The sequence below is a fragment of the Camelus bactrianus genome, chromosome 15, assembly GCF_048773025.1.
Source record: "Camelus bactrianus isolate YW-2024 breed Bactrian camel chromosome 15, ASM4877302v1, whole genome shotgun sequence".
Lineage (NCBI taxonomy): Eukaryota > Metazoa > Chordata > Mammalia > Artiodactyla > Camelidae > Camelus > Camelus bactrianus.
Genome location: NC_133553.1, coordinates 41,103,493 through 41,131,352, shown reverse-complemented (window position 1 = coordinate 41,131,352; position 27,860 = coordinate 41,103,493). Strand labels below are relative to the sequence as shown.

Here is a 27,860-nt window from a genome sequence, read left to right as displayed (position 1 = left end):
GAAATCTTCGAGAGGCAAATGTACCCCTCCCCCTCAAAAAAAAGTTAATAATGTAGTTTTCATGTTACTGAGAGTGGATTCAAAGAATGATATGAGTGGAACTGCACAGCCAGTGAAAACTTAATTCAGAAGAAATCTATCTTAATAACTGTGTTGAATCACTTTCATTCTGGATTTATGAAATCATGTGGGGCTTGAAAGGGTGAATTTTTAACTTGTATTTTACTGCATTTTACTAGAATAAGCTTCACAGAGGCAAAAACCTTGGTCTGTTTTGCTTCACTGATATTTCCTAAGTGCCTAGAATACTTCTTGGCACATTAGCAGGAATTCAATAAATACTGAAAGATACACTGACTTTTATGGAGAAATTACATTCTATGTAAGTTTCCTACATCCTGGACTTTTAATGGTCAAGGGTCCATGGTGCTGCAGAGGAGGAGTGGGCAGGGTTCCCTTGGAGTGGATGGCAATGGTTCTAACATTGCAGATAAACCAAGGAAGACATTGTTAAAAGGAAGGGCCCGTGGGGCGTATGGACATCTAATCAAGGTTTTGGGTAAATCACCCCCCCCCTTTTTTTTTTTTGTAAATGTTGTCTATATGTAGCAAGTGGACATGATCCTTCTGTTGCCGACAGATGCAACCGTCCCCCTTTCTCTGCTCATATCTAGCTATCTGCCTGCTCTAACACTTCGTCTACAATCCCAGGTGTTCTGTAAATCCATTTACTTCCTACTCAAAGCCCTTTCTTGCAGGGCTGGGGGGAGTTTGCCCTCAGTCATTACTGGGGACACACACACAGCGGTGCCAATGTCCTTGGCCCTTCCAAGGGTCAGACTGGCTACCACTGAGAAGCCCATCCTCCCAAGGCTTGGCCCTTCCCAGCCCTGATTCTGCTGCTCTGAAACCATGGTTGGGGGTGCCAGGGCCCCTGTATCTCTGGAGACCCCATAGCCACCCTCCCTGTGGACCCAGCCAATAAAAGGGCTGCCATCCTTTTCTCTTTCCAGCCTCCGGGATGCTCCTGAGCACTTCTCATTCACAAAGTCAGTCCTCTGGACCCACTGCATCCTCACTTCAAAGAGCTCAGCTACCTCTGCTTTCTGCCCTGCAAAAATTCCCCGAGGCAAAAAAAAAAAGTCTGGCTATAGGCAGGCAACCAGAAGTGGGACCGAGAGAACATAGGAAGCACAACTGTCTCCATTACTCCTGCCCCATGCAGTGCTGTGCAGCCATTTCCATCCCTCTCCATTCACAAGCCAATTAAGAAAACACCCCAAAGAGAAGCCTAAGGACTGGGGACCAAATGCCTGACTTTGGCAACATTCACTCACACTCTGTGACAGTAAACAGAGAGTAAGGGACTTTGCTCTGAGCTTACTTTGGCTGGAAGTCAGGGAGGCTTCTGACTAGCTTCTGGGCAAATCTTTCTGGTGTGTGAACCCTTCAACCTTCTGTCACTCCCAGGCTCTCTTCCACTCACACCTCAAAGCCCCAGGAAGCTGCTCAGAAACTTCAAAAGTCACTCACTCAGACGCCGCTTTGGTGGTTGGAATATAAATGTTCAAGAGTCTTGCATCTTCTGCAGGGATCTTTAAATAAAAACATCAAAGAAATAGCTCTTCTGCTTTGGAAATTTCCCACGTAAGTAATACATGAAAATAATTGCCCCTTTCTATATGTCTCTGATCTCCTCCAGAGGGATGGGTTTATTAAACAGGCCTGAGAGATTGCTGGGGAATACACCCACGGGCCGCGGTGAGAGCTTGTGTGGTCACCGAGATCATTCCACCTCCTCCGAAAGGCTCCTGTGACAATATGTGGACACTGTCACCTGGAAATCAGGCTTGGTTTCTGGGTGGGGGGTAGGCAAATTATCATGGCCCTTTTTTGAGTACCCAATCTGTTTTTATAATGAAGGGAAGAAAAAAAAAGCATCTTTTATAAAATTAAAATCTGAAACGGTGTTGTACTCCTGGTGTGGCAACTTCCCCAAGTTTACAAAGCATCTTTCTCACACATACGTAGAAGCCAGGATAATGCATGAGTTAGAAGGCAAGGCTCAGAAGTTAGCTAGTGCCCATCCATCCATTTAAGGATAAGGAAACACCATGGAAGGGTTTTAATGTTGTCCTATACCCACACATAGAAAAAAATGAGCAAATGTTCTGCATCCGCCCCTCAGCTTCATTATTAGGAAAATGGAGTAAGAGTTCCTACCTGTGAGGTCGGGCCACTCAGGATGGCTGCTGTCGGCAGCCTTAAGTGAGTAGGGCGCGGGGCCCAAGCCAAAGTTCACAGTACCTTGCACAGGGTGAGAGGTAAATGTACGCATGCGCTAGTAGCGTGACTCCGCATTATGAACAATACGCATGCGCCAGTAGTGTGAGTCCGCATTATGAACGCTACGCAAGCGCCACTGGCATTATAAAAGGGCAAGTGCGTACACCTGAGCGCCGCCCACCACGCACTCCACCCGCTTGTACTGCAATAAAGTACTGTTTTGCTCCGTGTGGGCTCCTCGCGCATTATGTCGGCTCCTCACACCTTCCAGTTGGGCAGCTCACCTCCTGGAAACGCTCTTCAGCATCCCTCGGCTGACAGCGGTTCTCTTTGTGCATCCCCTGTTCGACCAGCCCCAGCTTCCCAGACACCCTGCTCACATGAATGCACTCACCCCCTGCCCCGCCCAGTGATGGTTCTAATCCTTAGGCCAGAACAGCTCCACCTACCAGTTTATTAAAGGGCAGCATTTTCCCTCGTGATCCTCGTTAACCTGAGGGGCTGTGAGGGACGTGCCTCTTGCCTCAGCTGCTGGTTTCCCTGGTAACTGATGAGCCAACCTGGTGTCAGTTCCCCCTATAGATTGTAGCCTCCTTCTCCCCGGGTAGTGAAGGCTGTTGCCATGTCCTGCCCGCCATCTGTTGCACATACTGGGGTGTTGCTCCAGGACCTTGCTTCCGATGTGTAAAATCCCCTGTCCAATAAGCCACTGACGTCTCTCTCCGGCCTCTTGCTTCGGTCTCAAGCCTGGGCAGCTACAAGGCTTGCAGCCCAGCACTACTACCTCATAGAACTTTTGAGAGGATTAAATGAAATTATACCTGGAAAAAAACAGTTACTGGCAAATTTGTAAGTGCTAAATAAATGTTAGCTACTAAGGAGATGACCGCAGCTCTGGCCCAGTCCAGTGGCTCCCATCCCAGGTCTACAGCAGAATTATCTGAGATGTTTGTTGTTTTTTTTTCCAAAAATACTCAAGCCCAGACCCAGCTGCAGACATTCTGAATTAATTGGTCTGGGGTGGGGTCCAGTTTAGGTACAGCTAAAGAATTAACCAGGTGATTCTGGTGTGCAGCCAAGGTTGAAACCCACTGGCTTAGGAGGTCCAAGGATAAGGCCAGAGACCAGGAATCTATCACTGGCTAAATACCAGGCAGATGGTAAACAGAGAAGAAAACTCAAAATACTACAGTAAGGTTTTTAAAAGAAGTTTGAAAAACGACATCTCTTATCAATTAGCAAGTGTGTGGTTGCTACAGAAGATAAGAGTGACCGCCCTAACTGAAATGAAGCAGTCCATACGGCCTGATGAGAGTCTTAGAGTTCTCGCCTGTCCTAAGGGCTAGGGAGATGTAGCGCCAGGGCTGAAAGACGGGAAAACACGCCCAGATTAACAAGGGGGCAGTCATTTAATGCAGAAATCCAGTTAACATAAAGAGACAGGCTGAACGACAGATAGGACTTCAAGCAATACTGCATAGTGTTACAGATTCGCTCTTCCACGGTTGATTGGGTTTTCTTATGATTTTTGATTCCAGTACAAGGACGGGGAAGAGACTTCAATTAAAAATAAATACATAAGGCAGCAACAGAAGAATCTCCCTGTGACAAGGAACATCCACAAGTAATGCATAAGTATTTGGTGCTGACACAACAAGACACCATTAGGACAAGTTCTGAAGGTGCTGCGTTAAAATTGAACAGGCATGGTATGATGACAAGAAAATTACACTTGCTTTGTTAGGAGTCCTTTTGCCAATAGAAACGACACTCGGGGAATTGTTATATACAAACTTTCTGAAATAAACAGCAATCATACAAATGTTTCTACTGCGGTTTCCTTTTTTTCTTTAAAACCCAGAAATGTTCCATAGCACTGCTCCCCATGCCTCAGAGTCAAAGCATAAAGAGTCATTAAAGCACTTGAACACTTGAATCCACAGTCGTCTTGTCCTTAGAAAGGTATGGAGGTTTTGCATGATTTGATATCAGTCATCCAGAAGGGGCTGGCAGGCAACAGGCTGGAATGTAAAAGACCGTTTTGTTTTGTGCTTGGGGTCCTGACTCGAACTCCGGTCTGACCCCTTTAAGAGTCATCTGCACTGTAGACTGGCCACCGAGCTGTGAACTTGAGTGAGGACAGTCATACCGTGGAGTCCCTGCCTGACTTTAGATGTGCGATCTTGGTCCGGCTGATAAATGGGTAAGCGATGCAGAGACCTCCAGCTGTCACAATAAAGCCTAGACTGCACCAGGCACAAAAGATAGACCAGCTGTAGCCGTGCTCCACGTCATCAGGCAGGCTGTAAATCAGCTTGGGGAGCCGGTTCAGATCATAGGAGATGCTGGCGGCGTAAGTGCAGAGGGAAATGGTGCAAAATATTCCTATAAATAATACAAAGAGAGCAGAATGATCGGTTACAGCCCTGCCTGCTACACGGCAAATGCCAGACAGGCCTTTGTGACAGTCAGATCAACGGACGAGATGATCAGTCCAGACACTGGCAAAACCTTTACAGCCCAGACTGAATGCGAGGTTCCAGAGATACAGGAGTGAAAGAGACAGAGGGGAAAATTCTGATAACTTGAATTATTCAGAATTATCTTGATTAAATGGTATGTATATTTGAATTGTGGTTTTTTTTATTCTTAAAAATGACTTGGTAAAAATTTTAATTATTTTTAAGGGGAAAAAATCTTCTATAATCACTGAAACCTATTACAAATGATTTTCATTTCCCTTTGTTCTACACCTGAGTTGACACCGTTTTAGACAGTTGTAGTCATCATACAAAGTCTGCTTTCTTTTTTAATAACCATTATCATTAGTATTTATCATGTTGCCCATGACAAATGTCTGAAATGAATTTTTACAAGTTTTTTTAAGGCACAGCACCTGGCACATTCTAGGGCCTCAAAAATCTTTTTTTAAATAAATGAATAAAAGATTTTAAATAATATAAATTAAAGCCAGGAAGTTGGAATTAATGTAAAATAGCTGACATCATACATTTCAAGATCATATAATTCATCCATTCAGAATGTAGGTAATTTGGGTGGCATAAGGAAAAGCGACAGACCTCAAATTTTACTTTTTTATACCAACACATTATGTATAATCATCCTTTCAGAACACTAAAATCAGCATTCTGATTTTAAAAAAAAATGCTTCAAAAGCCCAAAATGGAAAAAAAAAAAAAAAAGGACACTATGAACTTATCTACGAAACAGAAACAGACTCGCAGACTTAGTAAACAGTCCTATAGTTACCAGGGAAAGGGGGTGGTAGGGGATAAATTTGGGAGTTTGAGATTTACAAATGCTAGCCACTATATATAAAAATAATTTTTAAAAAGTTTCTTTTGTATAGCACAAGGAACTATGTTCAATATCTTGTAATAACCTTTAATGGAAAAAAAATGAAAATGAATATATGTATGTATAGGCATGACTGGGACACTGTGCTGTGCACCGGAGATTGACACATTGTAACTGACTGTACTTCAATTAAAAAAACAAAAACAAAAAACGCAGGATTTTTAGTACTCAAGGATGTAGATGTTTCTATTTCACCCTCAGTGGGCATGTGATCACAATGAAGCAGTTGCTGAGCTGAAGACGCGTGATAAATACAAAAACCAGCACCCAGTCAAGTATTGGAACATCCAGCTCTGTCCCAAGTCGTACGCATCTCTTTTTCATACTTTGGTTTATCCCCATGTACAATGGAGGTTACATCTATTGGCTGGAAAATTGCTTTGGTAACCTTAGGGATCTTAGCAGCATCTCCATAGGAAACAGAAACATAGATTTGGGGACTGAAAAGAGAGGGCTCGAAGTAACAGACCCCCCTACCCCTTTTTCATAGAGCTTTGGGGATCAGAAACACTAGCAGAAAAACAAACTCAAAACAGGCAGCAACCGGGAGGAAATAAAGGTGACCTCAATGCTATTTTTTAAGTGCTAGAATTCTGCCTACACTCAAATCATACAAGGGCACACTGCCTGAATCTTTTTCAAAATGTGCATTTAGAAAAGAAATGTTTTAAATGAAAAGGACAGTTGATCTGAGGCAATATGATACTTCCTAACTCTTTGCCTAATGCTATTTTAAACTCTAAAGTGATTCTGTTTTTCTAAAGAGGATAAAACATTGTCTCCTGACTTCTTGCTTTATTATTAGATTATTCTTGGATTATTACAGTAAACATAACACTTTTTGAGTTCTCCAAAGAAAGATCATGATGGAAAGAATTATTTCATAAAGGAATGGTCCAGTCAAAAAAAGAATACTCCTGTGCTTTTTTCAAATTTTGTGAAGAGCAAACGTTCTTACATCTACGTGAATATTTTCACTGGCACCAAAACACAGACAGCATTTATATACAAACGAGGTCCTTCTAATGAATGCTGGTAACAGAACAACAAGCCAGTTAGAAAAAACTGATCTCTGGAGCATTAACAGGTAAAAGAATATCGGAACAATGACTTGTTCACAGGAAAAACAACTCTATTCTACATTTAACTGCCTGCACACGGCTGAATACCTAAAAGCAAGGCTTTTTACAAATAATGAGGTTTTACTGACCTCTGAAATTTTGAGTTCAAACTAAGACTTTTAAGCATCCTTTGATGTCCAAATGCATTGGGCTGGGATGCAGGGAATACATATTCTGGTCCCCAGATCTATTACTAATCACTGTGTGACCTTGAAGTTAACCCAACCTCTCTGAACCTCATCTAGGGAAAAAAATGGGGGACTTGGTTCCTGAAGTCCCTTGCAGTGTCAAATTTCTGTGACTCTGTTACCCAAAATATGGCAAGAATAGAGCAAGAACATTTCCCAAAATAGGAGTGAATCTAGTACTCAATATTATGCAGCTAAAAACAAAATTGAATGTCATGGATTTTTCTTTCTGCACAAACTCCTTTTGATTTTATCCTCAACATTTGTTCTTTTAGCACCTCTCCCCTGCCCACTCCATAAAACTGCTTTTGGTGAAATGAATGTTAACATAACAATCCCAGTTCATACTGAATAGAAAAAGATTAAGAAAAGACTTAACCTGAGAATTTAACCTCAGGATGACCTTCTCTGCCCTCAGTGTCCTGAGTAGCTGTGCTTTCCGAGAGCACTTGGTTTGTGCTGATGTCACGGACACTGTGAATGACGTCACTAACAAAATGTCTTTCCTTGACCGAGTTGCCAGAGAGCTGAAACTCCCCTAAAGCTACATTAGTGGCCCACCAGGGGCACAAATAGGGGACTTCATGGCATGCTTTTTGGCTACTAATCTCACCTTTGGCTCCATCTTGCCTTGCAAACCTGATTGCTCCTTTGTCTTATTTATATTACTTATTTGTATTTATTTTATCTTGAAATAATACATACAGCTCTGTGTGGCTTAAGTTCTTTTTGGAATAAGGCATTGTCAAATCTTGATGAAAACCTGCTTTATTTCCTGCTGCCTTTACTCTCTCAGGAGAGGGAGGAGGTGATGGAGGAGGTACCATGAGCTGGAAATATGCCCTCTGTCTGCCCCGCCCCCTTCCCACAAAAGCCTCCGGAGGCTGGTCTTTAGTGACATGTTTTCTCCCTGCAAGATACTCTTGAAGTGGCTCTGGGGGATAGGAAAGCAAAGATGAACAAAAGAGCATATCTAAGAGTTCCCCTCTCCAGACCCTCACATCGTAAGGAGGTGTGACCCCTCTTATTTGTGGGATGGGCAGGACTGTTTCTAATTATTACAAAGAAACGTAAAAAGAGGAGACAAAGCACCATTTCCAACGTATGCAACAAGCTTTTGTAAAACAGACCTAACCCATTCAAGATACCTTAAAGAGGGGAAAGAAAAACCCTTCTAACTTTGAAGGCACTAAGAAAAAGTGTTTTTTAAAGGATGAAAACATCTCAGCTGCAGCCAGGTGAGCAGTCTCAGGGCAGCTTTGATGCTGTGGAGCTCTATTTTGGTTCCCTGTGCACAGTCCTCATGTCTATTAGTTTGCTCTGGCTGCCGTAACAAAGCAGCCCAGACTGGGTGGTAGAGACAACAGAAGTTCACTGTCTCACAGTTCTGGAGGCTGGAAAGTGAGACCAAGGTCCTGGTGGGGCTGGTTTCCTCCAAGGCCTTTCTCCTTGGCTTACAGACGGTGGTGGTCCTCTCCCTGTACCTTCACATGGCCCCCCCTCTGTAACCACCTGCGTCTGAAATTCCTCTTCTTATAAGGACACCAGTCATGCTGAATTAGTCCACCCTAAGGGCCTCATTTAGACTTAATCATCTCTTTAAAGGCCTTATCTCCAAATACAGTCACATCCCAAGGTACTAGGGGTTAGAATTTCATCACATGAATGCAGAGTGGGGCACGATTCAGCTGATAACATCATGGGGAGGAGGAGTCAGTGTATGAAGTATATTTCTATTCCGTTTATAGGCCTAAGCAAGATTTTACTATTTTAATGTTAATCAGTTATTCAAGAGTTATTTATCAAGCATCTACTATGTCCCAGACCCAACTGTGACCTTCTTAGAGGTAGCTGAGTTTAGTAAGCTCTTGTTGGTCACAGCCATCATTGGTTTGACATTGATGTGATCAGGAACCCCAAGTGTTCTTTCCACTCAACTGTGCAGTGTGCATCTCAGGGAAAAGCAGTGGAGACCTCCCGGACTTCCTGTAAGTCCCACACAGAGTCTAATAGTGCCGAGGACATGGAGGCAGCAAAACTACTGAACAAAACTGAGTTCTGCGATACGGTAAGTTCTACACAGCCAAGAACCAGTGCATCCCGTATTGCTTCCTGTAGGATTTACCTGGAAAGCAAGTTCTCTCAGATAAAGTTGCATTTTTGTCAGTAGCAATCTTACAAAATATGGGATGAGGGCATGACAACATAAGGCACTAGCCTTGCATTCCAAAAGTTCAAAGTCGAATTAATAGTCCTTCCTGAAAATCCACGAGGAGAGAGGTCACCTCTCCTCCCTTCTCCTCTTAGGCGTTGCCTGCCCCTTTGCTTCTCCCCTGACCAGCAGGAGTTCCCTGGGGCTGCTACCCTTGATACTCTTCAGCCCGCGTGCTGGCACCAGGGGAAAGGGTTTCCTAAGTCCCAGACTCAGTCCTGGCTATTGCGGGTAGCATCTTCAAAAGGGTGAATAATTACTGGTTCTATAGAGCTCTGTATGCAGCTACTTTTCTTATAAAATATTAAAAGGTTTTCTGCCAGTATTCTTAATTAGAAGATACCGTGATATCAGAGAATTATGGGACCGGAAGGGATATTTTCGAATCAGGACAGAAGTAAATGTATGCTGCCCTCCCAGATCATCAACCTAATTTCCTTCCCTAAAATCTTCACGGTGCCCATGGCCAGCTGATACGATATAATTAGGGTAACTCGGCCCAGTCTTCTGACCGCCCTCCTTTGATATGCTTGAAAGGCAGAAAGGGGTGGAAGTGGCTTCACCCTGGTTAGTCTGCTTGATAAATAACGTAGCTGTAACGCCCAAAGGCATAAACATTGATTTTTTTTCCCACTCCTTCAAAAGACGGTCTGCCCATCATTCTGGTCTCTTTGCAATTTCAGGAAAAAAAATGCCTCACGCTACTTTTCACACAGATTTCTCAAAAAGCTATTCCTAAGTTGCCTTCGCTAAATGACTGGGCAGGACTAATGAGACAGACAAACCTTAAAAAAAAAATCGAATACAAAATCCACACTCTGCAATTCTTAAATTCAAAAAACATCTGCTCGTTTTCTGAAAGATTGCAGCCAACTCACTGAGTGGCAAATCCTGACCTGACATGACATGAGGCTATTTATAGTCCTTATTGATCTCGCTCAGTGTGAATATTCATATGTTTTGCTACAGAAATGTTAAAGTATTTGATTTTAGACCCTGTTTGGGGTGTTAGATAACATGGACTGTATGCACTATATTACCTTTCTAAAATAAATTCCAAGATGCACCTGGCCTCAAGGGTTTCAGATATGTCTTTAAGGACCTGTAGTTTTAGGTCATAATCTATGGATAACTTAGACAATTTAATACATCTACAAAGGAGTCTTTTCTTTTTTTAATATAATATATTGAAGTAAAACAAAGGATTGCCTAACATGGGTGTTCCCCTTCCCTGAGCTTTGCTGGGACAGCCTGGGCTGGTCTCCTTCTCTGCTGCCCCAAAGGCCCTCCCCCATCAGCCGTGGTCACTCAGGGCACAGCCTGTGAAGGGGAATGGCAGTCCCCAACAAGGGAGGACCAAGCTTCTTCCAATTTTTGAGACTCCTAGTATATTAAAAGATTATTTAAACCCTACAAGGGAGACATAAAAATTGGATTTAAAAATGTTTGCATTGAATAAATGAACCCTTTAAAATATTTATGTTTATAACCTATAATAAGCCATCATGATCACAATGGCAATCTCATAGAAGGCATCACTTAAAGTTGATGGAGATATGCACTCACAGGGCCTGAAAGCAGTGTAGTCTGGGAATGGGCAGCCCCTTCCCGCTAGGTGACGAGTCTTATTCCCTCAGTCCTCTGTGGAAGCCTCTGTGATGCTGGGGGTGAAACCTCACAGGACATGAAGTCAAAGGGCTACATCTGGGGCCCTTGAGGGATGTCCTCTGGCTGAAAGACCCCTGAGAGGCCCCAGGGACTAGGACTGAGAACTGACAGTCAGCAGCCCTGCTGCTCTGCGGGAGGGTAACCAAGGGCTGTCTGTGCGCAGTAAGGCAGAAGGAGAGAGAGTGTTTTCCACTGAGCATCTTAAACTGTCACATCACTGATGATCTTCAATGAAGGTTTGGCTAATAAATTCAGGTAGAGAATGAAGATGCCGGCGCATTAGAAGAGGCTAAGTTTAGCCTCAGAAATCTGTGGGAGTGACACCGACGAGAGCTGATGAAGACACTTGTGCTTAATTAAAATACATTCTTTTAACCCTGATTTGCTCTCAACTCCGCTGCTACACAGGAAGGTCCTTCTGCTTATTTATCTCAGTCTGTGGATTAACATGGTTATTTCAGTGTTTACAAAGGGAAGGGGAAAGGAAAGGGGTTATTTGTAGTAGCAGAAATGAAACAAACCTCCCTAAATCCCACAGGAAGGGAACACAACACAGCAAATCCACTCCATGGAAGAACACGCAGCTACTAAAAGCTATTAAAAACCAAATACAGAACAACACATGGGGAATGCTTGTGGTTACGATGCTAAATGGAAGCCCAGAAAACTACATACTTTCCATGTGATGATGGCTGCAAACATTTTTTCCTTTTCTTTTTTTTTTAAATTGAACTACAGTTGATTTACAATGTTTCAGGTGTACAGCAAAATAATTCAGTTATATACATATATTCTTTTTCAGATTCTTTTCCATTATAAGTTACTACAAGATACTAAATACAGTTCCCTGTGCTATATAGTAGGTCCTTGTTGATTTCTTTTCTTTTGTTGGTTTTTTTGTTTTGTTTGAGTGTGTGTGTGTGTGTGTGTGTGTGTGTGTGTTTTATGAGACAAAACATTTGGGTAAGATTTGGTCCAGAATAAGGAAAAAATTTTAACAACCTAATTTTTCAGGTGGTGGGATCTAGAAATGGATTTCTCCTTTATTCCAAAAACAATGTTGTTTGGGCAATCAAAAGCAAAAAAAAAAACAAAAAAAAATGTTGTGTCCATTGGTCCTTCTGGACTGGTTATCAAACTTCAGGTTTATAAGTTTGGGGTGCTTCAGGGGTGGCTGTGGTTTTTGCTACTATGGCTATTGTTCTGCTTGTTTCGCTTTTGTTTACCTAAATTGCACCGGGACTTTTGATGATAAATCCTGCTGAGCCATGAGCTAGTCCGGCCCAGACTAGCTAGTCTCTTCCTCTCTCCCTCTCTCCCTTACAGTCCGCAGATGCATCAAGAATGAGCTGAGCAGGGGAAGGTGGGACTGGCTGAAGGAACTCAGCACCTGGGTCTCCCCTGAGCCCACCCAAGACTGAACTCCCCCCTCCTCCTTTTATTTAAAACCAAACCAGCCCCTCCTCCTTCCAGGGAACACTCACTAAGCCTGGCTTTTATGGTCCTGTGATTTATTTTAATGCCAACAATTGTTTTCTGTCTAAGAGCATCCTAAATTATTCATGCATTACCCATATTAAAAGTGTCTTTAAAAACGACTCCTACTGAGGATTTCCTCTTGTCTGGCCCTCAGCAACTTTCATATTCCTGATCGGAGAGTGCGGTGTGCGGTCTTTCCAGTGAATCTGCACTTCTTTGATGTATGGGAGGACAAGAGTCAGGAAAACGGGCGCTCCACTAATAAAGGGAGGGAAGAAGGTGGGGTGGGGGGGATTGCTCATGACCATTAAGCTTAAAGAAATCCCCTGGGCAGCACAGGCCTCTCTGATTCTCTGCCAGCCTCGCCTGCTCCTTCTATAATTTGGATCTTAAATGAATCCTGTATGCGGGCAGCCACCCAATGGTTGGTCTTGAGGGTACAAATCCTCCTCCAAACCTCAGGAACCAGAATGTTAGCCTCCCTGTGCTGCAGTCCTCCAGCCTCTGTGTATTCACCCAAATCTGGAGAACTTTAGCTGGTACTCTGCTGCAGCATTTCATGTGACTTCTGAATGCTCTATGGGGATGATTACAATGACCAGCCACATTCCAGTCTGTTGCCCATGACAGTGCCATCTCATGGGCATGACAGGAGTGGACAGGATGAGAAGGAAGGGCCCCTGTCCCAGAAGTGGGTTACTGAGGCAGATGGGGTGACCAACCAGAAGGCAAGGTGCCTTCTCCCTGTCAGCCCTGAAGGACAGAGAAAATGGTTCCAGCCCGAGGGGTGCGGCCACCTCCCATCAACGTGGGTCTGAGGGAGTGACCAGGACAGTGAGAAGGGCTAGAAAACCCAGTCGTGGTAACCTGAGTAACAGAACCGCAGGGGAGCAGAAATAAGCTTACTCCAAATGGCCACCCCGCTAGAGCAATCTGACTTCTGCTACTGAGAATGCTTTGTGAAACTGTCATCTGGGCACTCACTAATCACTAACACACTGACATTCCGCGAAGGAGCAGGAGGAGAGATTTCCTCCCTGCAGCCACCTTCAGTCAGTGTCAGCCAGAGACCCAGCTCCTGACTCCTTCTCAGACAAAACTGTCCTTGACCGGCTAATCAGGAAGACCACGGTCATGTCCCCACATGCCCCGGCCAATCTCCTGCTTTAAGATCAGGTCATTCTTCTGCTTAAGACCTTCTGGTGGCTTCCATCACCCTCAGATTAAAATCCAAGCCACCGCCTGCTTCTCCACCCCATGTGATACTGTCCTTTGCTTCCCTGCTCTCTGGCCACACTGCTTGTCTTTCTGTGGCTCAAAACACATACACTGACCCATCCCTGCCTTAGGGCTGGGAGCACACCCCGCCATGTGGAATAGGGTCCCCTGTTCCAACTCCTTTACCTTCCTCACAGCTTTTATCACTTCCACTAATTATTGTTTGTGTCTCCCTACAACAGAAACGGAGGAGTATTCTGTCTGTCTTAATCCTTGTACGTCTAAGGACATAGAGCAGAGACTGGTTCATTGTAAGCCCTCAAAAAATATCTGTGGAGGGAAATGAATGAATGTCCTGTGTGTACAAATGACCCCAACGACATCATCACTCCGAGTGGACTCTGAGTTGACTTTCAGCCCAGGGGGCTGGGCTACGCTGAGCTAGCCCCCTCTCCCTCCTCCAGGGCTCCTGATAAGCAGTGGCCTGTGTTGGCCCAGAGTCCAGGCCAAGGCTGGGGGCACAGCACGGGACAGAAAAATCAGAGCTGGCTCATAGGGAGAGTAAACCCAAGATACTTCCATCTAACCTTGTAATGGGCCACAAGGGGGAAAATCAAGGCTGCATTTTTAACACTGTTGTTTTCTTTAAAGTCTGCGTTACCTACCAAAGCCAAACGACCCTCTGGTCGCTTTTCTCACAAGCAAAAAGTAAATGAACGGAGAGAGAACAAAGTGAAGATAGCTGCAGGCGCGGCGAACCTCCCTCTTGCGGGGAGAGGTGCGGAGGCCTTCTGCGTACCTGTCATGAGGAAAAGGAGTCCGGCCACGTGCTGGGTCAGGCTCTCCTCCCAGAAGAAGCTGACGGTGGCCACAATGCAGCCGCAGAGCAGGACGGCGACAGCCATGCCCAGGAAGCCGGCAGTGATTCTTCTTAAATCTAATCTCAAAACACAAACATTCGCAAAAGTCAGCGGAAGAAAATTAGAGAATTTTGAAAATTAGAGAATGAAGCGCCCTGTAGACATGGCAAAAATTAGTAAGTTCCGTGAACAGACGCAGGGTCTCTGGGGCCAGGGTGATTTAGGAAATTCTCTTCCCAGGTATTTCACACAGGTAAAGATGGGGTGTTAACAAATTGAGGGGTCAACTTCTACCCTCCCTGAGTCCATGGACAAGTCCACACCCAGTAGGAAACAGACCAGAGGACCACACAAGGGTGAACTTGGGTAACAGAGAGCAAGTTACTCAGCAAACTGAGAGTGAGGAAGGTTTGCCAAATATCTTTATCATCCTTAAAAGAGCAACAGAAATGTAGGTTACCACCACTGTTGTGGCTGTAATTAATCTGATTTGGGGTGAAAAGCCTCAAAAGTGAGCTACAGTGAAATATGGTTTTACCTGCACACCCAGGATGCCAATTATTTTATTTTTCAGTTCTATTGACTCCTGTCTATTTTCAAAAGAGACATGAGAAAGTGAAGGCAATTGTAACCGAAATAGGGCCCAAGATGCACACATAAGACAGCTCTCATAAATACTGTCTCTCCTTAAACACAGGGCCTACAACCCAAGCACCCAAATACCCAGGCTAAGGAAGGACTGTTCCCACGGGCCAAGCCCCACTGTGTACCCAACCATCAAGTTTGGTTTATCACAAAAACACAACTGTGATCACTGGGCCAGGAACCCAGCCCCCGGCCCTCATCTTCAAGGCCACACCAAGAGCTGGACTGCCTACCTATTCCTGGGTACACCTCTCCTCTGACTGCCCACCCTCCTGCCATTTTATTTTTTCTATTTCCCTTTTTGGGGAACAAAGCTAATTTTTAAAATTGTGAGCTAAATTTGTATGACCCTCCTGAAAGCAACAGATCCTAAACATAAGTCTGCCTCTGAGGCCAGTCAACAGGTCTGGGCAAGGTGGATCGTGGACATCTGGGCACACACGGAGCCCGGACCAGAGGCACACTCCACTGTGTGAGTGTGGGCTACCCTGCAAGGGTGCCGCCACCTCACTGTATGTTCCTGTGGCTCCCGGGTGACTCAGAGGTGATGGATAGAGAGGGTGGATGATGGTAGCTTCCAGTCCTGCCCTTGTCACACGTGGACCATCCCTTTCTTTTAAAGGGATTTCTCATCTCCAGCTCAGAGCATCTAAACTAAAGCAGGGCATCACAGCCTAGAAGAGGACGTGTAGACACTGCAGAGCTAGGAGTCGCGGGCACGGATCATTTAGAGGGGCTGTTTAATGTAAAGGTGTAAGTTGTTTTGAGACATCTAATACGATGTAAGTTCACCACCATTATCTCACAACCTCCTAAATTCCCTATGGTTCAAGTTTTATTTTCTATGGCCATTAAAAAGCAAAAGGTTCAGACATAACCCACGTGGGATGTGCATTAGTACCAGACATGTTAAGCTCATCTGGTAAACACAGTACAGATCACCACGTGTAACTTTCTTGGAAAGAGCCATGTATGAAACTGTAAGAAGCATCTCTCTCTGAGAACTTCAAAGAGGATTAAGAGAATGCTCAGTGCTGTCTTGCTGGGCAGGAACAGGGTACAAACTCTTAAAGAGATACGGTTCTTTTTCAGGACCCTGTGATGATCTTCTCTCACCTGACTAAAACCAGTGATTATGTGGCTTTTGGACCGATGATTAAGGCAACGAATGCCAAACATGCTCATAAAGAATTAAGACATAAGAGCACTGAGATGAGGTTCTAACTAAGATCTGCCAAGAAATGATCGTTAAGATCAGCCAGCAAGAAAGAATGTTCAGGAAGTTATACTCTTAAGAAATAAGCCACATTTTAGCCAATGACTTTCCACGTCCTAAATTAGAAATAATATTTCTAAAATTACACCACTGCTGTGGCAGTATCTTAAGAGCTCCCATTTACGTGTTTGAGATTCAAAATAGAGCCCTTTGATCTGCAGAGAGATTTACTTACAAAATGATTCTCTGCTTGGTTTCGCATAGTGACTTTGGTCACCAAACAAGATTGCTGACATCCTTGCTGCTTATTTCACTGGAAGATGACAATGTCCATTAGGGTAAACACTAAAAAGAATTAAGCCTGGTTTTTTTTCTTCTCTCTTGAATTATCTATCTCTAGGCGGCATATGAATCAACCGTTTTCAGGTAAATATCCACCCTCTTGGGTGTCACCTTTCATGTTCCTTTCTAGAGTTTCACATCTTCCTGACAGTGAAAAAGATAGTTCCTGCCATTGGGACATGGAAGTAACAGACACCCTCTGAGAAAATTACAACATACACTCATAAAGGTATCTTAGCAGAAATACCGAGGTCTGAGATAGACACAGTCACTAAAATGAATCTTGGATAAACAAAACAAAAATAAGAGCACCTGAGGTATAATCTCCATGGTTCACTAAGACAAGTGCCAAGTCACATCCTTGCAGCACATGGCTTGCTAGAGAAAAGGCTCCGGAGGTGGCCTGTGTACCTACTGATGCCACCGAGACAGATACGCTCGCTGCCCTGTCTCACAAAGCCCCACGTTTGATCTGTAAACAAGTGGTGACCACAGCTCAGTGAAATGACTCTGTGAGTCTCTGACCAGGTCGGATGGGGTCCCCGGAGGCCCACGTATGGTCAGCACAGCATCTTTCAGTCCAACCCTGAGAGGGCGGGTGGGAACACTTTTTGTTCAGAAAGACACCGTTTCCTCTCCAACTGTTTCCCAGAAATACTCACGAAGCAGGTGCCATTCATCTTGCTGTATTGTCTTGGTCAAGTTGAAAGGAATGTTCCGTAAGCGGATCGGCTGAGAAAAGTGGTACTTGATAGCTGTACATCGCTGTGCGATACCTGGAAGGAAATAAGAAATGTGACTTAATAGTCTGTGCATTTGTAACAGAACTCTGGAAACTGAAGGCAGGATAACGCATCCTGAGGGGGGAGGGGTTACTCATCTCTCTATTTCTCACATGAATAGAGGCAAATCAGAGCAGTAGATACCCAAAATATGCAATAATTTTTTAAAATTACGCTTCATTTTTGAATGTATTAAATGGGATCAAGATCTAAACTCCCCTAATTGTTTCTTCAACATTGAACTTGTATTAACTAAACACAAAACTCCTCAAGGAGAAAATGGCCTAAAAGTATACAGATGGTTGGAAGAGATTAGCTTAGAATTTTAAGTTAACACAGATAAATTTCATACATCTGAACTGGATCCAACATCAAACTCTCAAGTGGATTGAATCAAAAAGCTCATTAGGAAGTGTGTTATTTGGAAACCAGGAGACGTTTTTCCAAAAAAGACATCTTCCACACGGTGGATGAAGTGGTGATGAGGTCTGTGGAGAACCCACGAAAGCCTAACTAACCCTAGAGCAGCCGATGTAATTCCTTAATACAAAGTTTACTGCCCTGAATTCTAGGTCATAAGAGAAAGGGAAATATTGAAAGCAGAAAGGAGAAAGAAATTTTCCCCTCCCTTTTCTGGTTGTATGCACAATATTTTGAAACGGGCAAGTGTACCCACTGTTTTCTCTGGTATCTTCTCCTACCCTCCCTCCCAACCCATGCTTTTATTGCATAAATTAACACAGGCTTATTTTTCCCCTAAAGTCTTCTAAATCCCCTGAAAGTATCTATCCTCCCTTCAAATTAAAACAAAACAAAACATCCTTCTTTCATTGTAAGTCATCTTGGTCAGTTTGTATAAATGCAATCTGATTAATTTTTAAAGAGCGGTGAGTTAAAGTTAATCCTTTAACTCCAGCAGCTGTTAAAAAATATCCTTGTGGATGCAAATAAGTCTCTAATTGGTGGAATTCAAGGAAATGTAATAATACAGTGAAATTTTTTAAAAATCAGGCATTGAAAGGGGGAGATTAATATTTGAGCACCGTTTACATCATGAGCCAGTTAGTCCCTTATGTGAAGGCATCTACAGGATCATCTTCCCTGAACTGTCTCAGTCAGCAGTGTGCATAAGAATCACCTGGGGAGCTAAACATATAGCCTCCTGGACCCCACCCAAGATATTCTCAATCAAAAGTTTCAGAATGGAGGCAGGAACCTGAAATTTAACGAACATCCCAAGTTAAGATGCAGGCAGCTTTATAAACACTACCCAAGACTAACTCTGCTTTGTGGAAGCTTTTTTTTTTTTTTCCTATGAAACCACAGATTCTCTAAAAGCTCAAAGCTCTTTTATTTTTCTGTTTCTTCAACTTGGGTCCATGGCAGTGGTTGTGAGGTCTAAGGCATATAAGTCAGTGCTGACATATAAGTTATGTGTTTAAAAGTCAGAAAAAGCCTGTGCTTACAAAGAGCAAATGATCTGGTATGAGAATAACAACAGATAACAGACTGCAAATGTCTTAACAGCTTACATTTGTATTTTTCCAAACTATCATTCCACTTGATACTCTTCCTCGGCTAACCTTGAGGCTCCATGTAAGCAGGAAGTGAAGGCTAAAGCAGGGTTGAACACATGCCCCCAACACACATACAGAGCTTGGAGGCAAAGACTGGGAATTTATTGGTTCCAGGCAGTTAAGGACACTTCTGACCAATCATTCACTTCCCACTAAGATAGCCAAGCAGAAACTTCAGGGCCCACATATGACAAAGGATACAGACTTTATAGAATTTGTTTAGAAGAGTCATCAAAGAAACAAACAGCAGCAACAGAAAAGCAATAGCAAACCTTGGAGAAAAGGAAGAATCTAACTTCCAGAGTTGTTACATTATATGATTTTATATGCCCAGTTTTCAATAAAAAAGTACAAAACATACACAGAAAAAGGAACATATGGCTCACACATGGGGGAAAAAAAAAAGCCAGTCAATAGAAGCTGTCACTAAGGAAGACCAAACACTGGATTTACCTCACAAAGACCTTAAATCAGCTGTTTTAAATATGTTCAAAGAATTAAAGGAACTAAACGTAGCCAAGGAACTAAAGGGAAGTATGAGAATGATGTCTCACCAAATAGAGAATATCAGTAAAGTGCCAGAAAGTATGAAAAGAAAAAGAAAAGAAAAGAAATTATGAAGTTGAAAAGTACAATAACAAATTTTAAAAAAATTATTAGAGCGTCTCAAAAGAATTTTAAACAGGCAGAAGAAAGAATCAGAAAACTTAAAGACAGATCAATTGAGATTATCTCATCTCAGGAAAATAAGGAAAAAGAATAAAGAAAATGAACGGAGCCTCAAAGAGTGACTAGACACCATCCATCATACCAAAATAAGTATAATGGGAGTCCTGGAAAGGAGGAGAGAGAGAAGATAAAAAGAATATTTGAAGAAGTAATTGTCAAAAAATTCCCAAATTTGATGAAAAACATGAATTGGCCCATCTAAGAAGTCTGATAAACTACAAATAGGATAAACTCACAGAGATCCATACCCAGACACATCATCATCAAACTGTTGAAAGTCAAAGATAGAGAATCTTGAAAACAGCCAGAAAAAAGGAATGTATCATGTATAAGGGTTCCTCAAAAGATTAGAAGCTGATTTCTCATCAGGAAACGTGGAGACCAGAGGGAGTGGGATGACATATTCAAAGCACTGAAAGATTATAAACCAAGAATTCTATATGCAGAAAGTTATCCTTCAGAAATGAAGGAAAAATGAAGATATTTCCAGTTAAATAAAAACTGAGAGAATTTGTTACTTGCAGACTTTCCCTACAAGAAATACTAAAGGGAGTCCTTCAGGATGAAATGAAAGGACAGTAATTGAATCCGTATTAAGAAATGAAGAACAGTTGTAATATTACAACACGGGTAAACATAAATGGAATTACAGTAAGTGTAAACAGACAAGCACCCCAGTCAAAAGCAGAGATTGGCATTACAGATAAAATAACATGATCCAACTCTATGATGTCCACTAGAGACACATTTTTGATTCAAAGACACAAGTAGGTTGGAAGTAAAAGGATGGGAAAAGATATACCATGCAAACAGGCACCAAAAGAGAGTTGGAATGGCTATCTGATAGCAGACAAAATAAGATTTAAGACAAAAACTGTTACTAGAGGCAAAGAAAAACATTTGATAATGATAAGAGAGTCAATCAACTAAGAAGATATAACAACTATAAACATATATCCACCTACCTACAGAGCCCCAGAACACTTGGAAAAAATGATAAAATTGAAGAGAGAAATAGACAATTCAACAATAATAGTTGGAGACGTCAGTTCTCCACTTTCAGTAATGGGCAAACAACTAGACAGAAGGTCAACAAGGAAACAGAATACTTGAGCAACACGATAAACCAACTAGACAAAGCAGACGCCTACAGACACCCCACCCAACAGCAGAATACACATTCTGTTCAAGTGCACACGGAACACTCTCCAGGGTAGACCATCTGTTAGGTGATAAAACACATCTCAATACATTTAAAAGAAAGCCATACAAAAGATGTTCTCTGACCACAATAGAGTGAAATTAGAAATCGATAACAAAAGGAAATTTTGGAAATTCAGAAATCTGTGGAAATTAAGTAACACACTTCTAAACAACCAATGAGTCAAAAAAGAGACCACAAGGGAAATGTAAGAAATTGAGATTAATGAAAACAAAAACACAATATATCAAAATTTATGGGATCGAACCAAAGCATTGCTTGGAGGGAAATTTTATAGCTGTAAATGCCTACATTAAAGGAGAAGGTCTCAAATCAATAGCCTGACTTTCCACCTGAAGAAACTAGAAAAAGAAGAACTAACTAAACACAAAGCAGGAGACAGATTACATAATTAGAATGGAAATAATGTAGAGAATAGAAAAATAGGGAAAATAAAAACAAAAATAGGTTCTTTGAGAAGACTAAATTGACAAATCCTTATCTAGATCATTTAAGATGAAAAGAGAGAAGGATCAAGTCACTAAAATCAGGAATGAAACAAAAGACATTACTAACAATCTTACAGAAATAAAAAGTGGTATTAAGAGAATCCTGCGAAAAAATTATATGCCAACAAATTAGATAATGGATATTAAATGAGAAATTCCTAGAAAGATACAAACTACCAAGACTGATTCAAGAAGAAATAGAACATCTGAATAGATCTACATCAAGTAAAGAGATTGCGTAAAAGTAAAAGAACTTCCCACAAAGAGAAGTCCAGATGGCTTCATTAGTGAATTTTACCAAATGTTTAAAGATGAATTAACGTTTCATAAAAGTGTCAAAAAAAAAAAAAAGAGGAGGAAGTAATTCTCACATCATTGTATGAGGCCAGTATTGCCCTGATACAAAAAAAAAAAAAAGGGCATCACAAGAAAAGAATATCACAAAATAGTTCTTATGGGTATGTATTCAAAAGTCCCCAGGAAAGTATTAGCAAACTAAATTCAGAAACATATAAAAAAGATTGTACATCACAACCAAATGAAATTTATGCCAGGAATGTAGATTGTTTCAACAAATGAAGGTGAATTAATGTAATATACCATATCAACAGAATAAAGCATAGAAACTACAAAATCATCTCACAAATACAAAAAAAAAAAAAAGCATTTGACAAAATTCTTTTAATACTCACCAAAATCCCCTAAGGGCTAGATATAAAATATGTATTATTAGCTCCATTAGGTAGGCAGAGAAATCTGAAGCTCAGAGAGGTTAAGTAACTAGCCCTAGGCCACAGTGCAAAGTAATAACCAAGCTTTAACATACATGCTGTTACCCAAACTTCATATAATGCTCACTCAGCAAAGCTAGAAATCGTTAATCTTTTAGAAATGCATCTTAATTCTGTGGGTAGTGAGAAGTATAGTTATTAAATGAACTGTCAGTTTGAAGTGAAAAACAAATTTTTCAGTTTAGTACAAATGTATGCTCTTTTGGAAACAAAGCTGATACCTGACTGAGGCTCCTGTCTGTGTATTACCCATGCCTTTCAGCATGTGTTATTTGGAGACTGGATGGGCTCCATGGCTGACTCAGTGGCTTCATCCGACCTGCGTCTCCTGGAAGCTGTGTAATGCTAGAGGAGAGGAATGCACTGAGGAGAAACTGTTCTCTCAGACTCAGAGGGGCTGGCCTTAGGCCAATTCCTGCGCTAGGGAAGCGTGTGGTCCCTTTTACATCATTGCAAATATTCTCAGAGCCCATCTCCTCCTCTGCCCCTTGCTGGGAACAGGCATGATCCCAGCGGGCAGACAGAGTAGCAGAAAGGAGGCAGGCAGCCAGCCCAGTGCTCTCCCGCTCCCCCAGGGGAGTCCCGCACGTGCCAGGAATGAGGTAAGCAGTGCATGCATCACCAAATTACCTTTCCTTCCCCAGCAGGCTAAATTTAAACTGCCAAGAACTCTGAAATGAGATGAGAAAGGAGGTAGGGAGAGTGACAAGGTCTGGACTGGAGAGTAACAAGCAGTACCCAAAGATCCCAAAGAGGGAGTCTTGTGATGAACTCAGAGCATCTCCCTGGAGTTTGCAAGAAAATCCTCTATGGCCCTGGTGCTCCATTCCCTCGGAAGATGACTAGAGAAAGATGAAGTAAAGGACAGATCAGCAGTTGTGTCAGAGGCCTGCCATTAGCAGATTTATTTTCTTATTCTTGAACACTTGTTCCACTGTCATAGCAGAAAGTCAAGTAGATCCAAAGAGGAAAGTATATTATTAAGCTTTGGCTGCCTACAGCACTCGTGTAAAATTGACAAAATGAAACCTGACCAAAAAAAATCACACAGGAAGAGACCTGGAGTTTCTTGGTGGCTTGCCAAAGACAAATTAGGTCCTTTTCGTAAAAAGATAAGCATCCATAAATCCACAAATGGTGGTAAAGACAGAAGTTCCGTGCGAAATTATGTTAAAAAGTGATACTAGGCAAATCCACAAGGAGGCATTAGATTCAAATTTTTTCAAAGCCGTGCATGCAAACTTTGATATTAACTGGCTTTCCGGGTTTTGAGAGCAATGAATCTGGCTCTCTGCAAAGGAACACAAAAAGCATGAGCTCATAGCACCAGATGGCATCACACAATGGGGGGAAGAGACACGCGGGGGGTTGAAAAGAACAAGTTGTGGTCTATTTTTAGTGATTAATTAGCTTCTTAAAGGGCCAAGGAGAGCCACTTTAATAATGCCATAAAGCATAGAAGAAGATATATAAATATGCTGCACAAGGGTGAAAAATGGGGCTTATGAGCTGGCGAATTTCTGTTGTTTCTGCTGGTTGCAGAAATAAATCAAATTCCAAGCTAAGTTACAGAAACCCACACTCTAGGTTAAATGAGGAAGAAAAGTGAAAAAAAGCAGAAGATGTTGTAAAAAGTCATTAGGGTCAACCAATGAAGAGGCAGATGCAGTCAGCCAGACTTGGATTTGAATCTCAGCTGTGTGACTTCTAGCAAATTACTTAACCTCTCTGAGCCTGGGTTCCCTCATCTGTAAGAGAGGGAATAAAGACAGACATAGGGTTATGGTGAGGGCTGAAAGAGACGTAGCATAGGATGTGGCCCACTCTAAGCACTCTACAAATGTCAGCATTCAATTACGAGTTATCTCATGGCATCTGTCCACGTTCACCAACAGAACCATTGCCACACTCTAGGAGTCTGTCCCCTAAATGAGTATCGCAGAGCAACTCAAGTGCACATAGAGATAAAGAGACACATGAAAGAACTGCCTGAACAATGGTCTAACTAGTGGCTCTTGTGTTTCCTCTCCACTCTCAGCACCTCTCAGAAGACCATAAAGAGTCCATTTCACTCCTAAACGGCAGGCTAACTGGCCTCCTGGCCAACTACCTCTCCACCCTCCATCCCACCCTGGCACCACTCAGATCAATCTGCTGTGTGAAGATCTGGGGCCGCTGCAGCCTCGGTTGCCCATCTGTAATGTAGAGCATGAAAACCTTTCAGATTTTTGCTCTATCCACCTGTCTTTTACAGTATCATGAACTTAAAAGGTTTCTTTATATTGATAACTGTAAGTGGAACACAGTTTTACTTGCCGTAATGTAACTATGTATTTATTTTATAATTATGTATTTATTTAAAAATAAAGCATCTGAACCATAGTAAGTGCTACGTAATTAATTGTTGAGTAGCTTTAATGCTGTGCAAATGTACCAACTTCCACACTTAGGCAAACAAATGAGAAATCTCTGGTGGTCCCTGAGAGCAACAAACCTGGGGTTTTCATCATCCAGCTGTCTTGCCCCATCCAAGAACATACCATCAACTTCCCCCTGAATCAAGCCCAGGTTATGGACCTTCATCATCTATCTCTGTCCCCGACTCACTCACACTTACCGGTGACTGGTCCGCAGGTGCTACCCCCACCCCGCCCAGATGTGTCCCCTGGCAGTGTCGTGCCCATTTCCCCTATATCTACAGCCTTCACCCGATGACAGTCCAAAACCTACTCAGCCCTCCAGGCCCACAGCCTTCATTCAAAACGTCTTCCCTGAAGACTGCAGCCCACGCAGCTCCCTCTCTTCTCTGGCTTTATTTTGATGTTACAGGCAGAGCCACACAATCTGGCTCTAATTACTGTCTTTGTTATTTCCGAACAGATCAGAAAGTCTGCCTCCCTCTGGACGTCCCAAGTTCCTTAAGAGCCGAGGCTGTGACTTTTTTCTAGGTCCACGACATTTAAAAAGTTGCTTACAGTGGCTGATGACTACGGTATAACTGACGCTCAGCTTCTCCAGCAGGTGAAGGGGTCCGTGAACAGTCTGCATTTCGAAGGCAACCTGGGATTCCATAACTGGCCCATGGCAGAGAAATGAAGAAGTCTTTCCCCACAAGCTCTGCCTGCACACACCTCAGTTTCAAGAGGAAAGACCAACTGTGGGGTCACAGGGCAGGCTGGCTGCCACGTTCCCGTCCAAAAGATTTAATTTCAGAGGGAATCGGGTGCTCAACAGACAAAAGAAAAGGTTTTCCTCATCACCTCCATGAATGAGTATGAATAGCCCTCACTTAGATAAATAAACCAAGGACAGTAGCTTAAAGCTGATGTTTAAGCCCCAAATGACCAAAACCAGGGCTGAAGGGCAAACCCATCATGAAGGAGAGAGATATAAAATCAGTAGATCTAGCGTGGCACTGTCCAGCAGAAACAGAATCCAAGTCACATACACACACATATGTATAATTTTAAATTTTCTAACAGTCATACTACAAAAATAAACAAGTGACATTAAGTTTGATATATTTTAATTTAACATGCAATCAATATTTTGAAAATTATTCATGAGGTATTTTACACACTTTTTTCACACCAAGTCTTTGAAACCTTGTGTCTATTTTCCTCTTAACACATCTCCTTTCAGACAAGCCTCATTTCAAGTACTCAGTAGTCTCACATGGCTGGTGGCTGCTGTACTGGAGGGAGGAGATTTCCAGATGAAGGTGAGTAAGACTCCAATTAAAGCAAAAGCAAGTGCCTGAAAGGTGTGAACGTTATTCTTTCCTTAGATTCTTTCTCCACAACATACTAGCTTGTTCAGCTATAGCTACTTATTTCTAACGGAGAATCAACTTTTTAGAAGCATGGGATTATATCTGTGTTCACTCTATATTCTCTTTGGAGCAAGACAGCCTGGATTTGCATTCTGGCTTCATCACTCACTAGCTGTGTGCCCTTGGCCAGTTACTTAACCTCTCTGGGCATCAGCTTCTTCAGCTGTAATAATAGACAGTGATAGTCTATCTCACAGGAGGATTAAACATATAATACTTACATAACATAAATATTTGTATAATACTATTAGTGCAAACTTCCATCATCATCATCATCATCATCATCATCATTATTATAACTACTACTACTTTTACTGTTACTATTTTATTTACCTGACAAACCTAGACAACTGGACTATTCCTTAAAGGCAAGACTCAGGTGAGTTCCTTTAACTGTAAATACATCATCTCTAGGGTCCAAAGAGGGAGGGTTCAGGCCAAGCCTGATAGGTTCAACCTCTTGCAGAGATTCTGAACATCAGCTTAAAAAAAAATAGTGACAGTAGAGAAAACAAGAAATAACACTGTTCAAACAGGTCTGATCCTGTACAAAGGTGGAAACTGTCATTCGGTTAGCATAGTGGATGATGACTGGTTTGCTGAATTAAAATTTAAATTTCCTTTAATTTAGTTATTTTGCTGGGTCTACAATAAAAAGTAATAAAATATGTAAAACTTGAAAACCAAAGATTCTCAGTTTCTCAGAACCATCACGGCATACATCAGTGACTTAGCTGGTGGGTTGGGGATTTACGATTAGAAGCTAAAGAGAGGATGTGATTTTATGTGGCTTATGGAGGATTTCAGCCCAGCTGGCTGGGCAGTCTCCCTCCCCCTCTCACTTTCTCTCCCTGTTTCATCTTCTTTCCTTTACCTGCTCTCTCTAGCAGGAGACAGGAGAACCACAAAGGGGAGACAGGTCCTGTTCCTTTTCTCCATCTCAGAGTTGCCAGCGTGGGAAAGGGGGATGTGATGATGCCACTGGAGAGAAGGCAGACTCATCAGGAACCAGCGCTGCATCCCACGCCTTGTTCCCTGAGCCCCGTCTCATGTGAAACCAAACACAGCCACCGCCTCATTGGGGGCAGGGCCGCCACGCACTGTGGTAGCTTCCCTCCCACAGGGGATCCCGTGTTACAGGGACAGGCCAACAGTCACTTCTAGTTACTCTTGCCCTAGTCACAACATGCCGACCTCAGAGAGATCGATACAGTCTGGACAAAAGCTGTCTTGTAGTACACGGGTCTAAAGCCGTTGCTAACACGCACCTTAAGTTAAAATCTCCTGGATTCAGGAAGGCACCCAAACAGTCAGTGCAGGAAGCAAACTGAAGCTTTCTTCCCTCGCCAATCTCCACGACCTTTTCACTTAGTGTGAGCATCGATGAATATAATGTATTTATTTAATCAGAAGGTTAAACCTCTGTACTCCAAGTATTGGGAGAAACTTGGGAATATGGGTTTTTTCCTGCGTCTAATATGCGTGTGTAAGAAGCAGCATACAAGAATGCAAACTAGAATATTGGCTTTGGAGCAAGCTGTGTGACTGAGAACAGTACCCTGCACCATTCTGACCCTCCATTTCCTCACTTGTAAAATGGTAGTAATACAATCTCAGAATTGTCATGAGGGTCGAATGAGATAACAAAGTGTCCTAACCATGCCTAGCCCACAGTTGAAGTTAAATAAAGGGCAGTGTCCATCCACTCGCTCTCCTCCCACCCACTTAATAAGCCAGACCAGGAAAGTGTGAATCCTGACCTGAGGGACTACAATACTTGTAATTTCACCCTTGTCTCCAGTACTTGGGAAGAAAATTATTGGCCT

At 42.5% G+C, this 27,860-nt stretch overlaps 2 protein-coding genes across 5 annotated transcripts in view; one reads left to right on the top strand and one right to left on the bottom strand.

Annotated features, from left to right (window-relative positions):
- Positions 1 to 4,108, top strand: part of THUMPD2 (THUMP domain 2 tRNA and snRNA guanosine methyltransferase) — a 55,721-nt gene extending 51,613 nt beyond the window's left edge. For 2 of the 4 annotated variants that reach the window (XR_012511881.1, XM_074378759.1), the window contains one exon: positions 3,825 to 4,108. The gene's annotated coding sequence lies outside the window, so the exon portion shown is untranslated. Of the gene's footprint in view, positions 1 to 1,013; positions 1,648 to 3,824 lie in introns of all 4 variants that reach the window. The other 2 variants (XR_012511880.1, XR_012511879.1) reach the window with 2 other exon arrangements.
- Positions 3,677 to 27,860, bottom strand: part of TMEM178A (transmembrane protein 178A) — a 49,281-nt gene continuing 25,097 nt past the window's right edge. The window contains exons 2-4 of the mRNA XM_074378763.1: positions 17,276 to 17,389; positions 14,350 to 14,487; positions 3,677 to 4,671 (exon numbers count right to left, since the gene is read on the bottom strand). Of these exons, the coding sequence (XP_074234864.1) occupies positions 4,430 to 4,671; positions 14,350 to 14,487; positions 17,276 to 17,389 (494 nt within the window). The 3' untranslated portion in view covers positions 3,677 to 4,429. The remainder of the gene's footprint in view (positions 4,672 to 14,349; positions 14,488 to 17,275; positions 17,390 to 27,860) is intronic.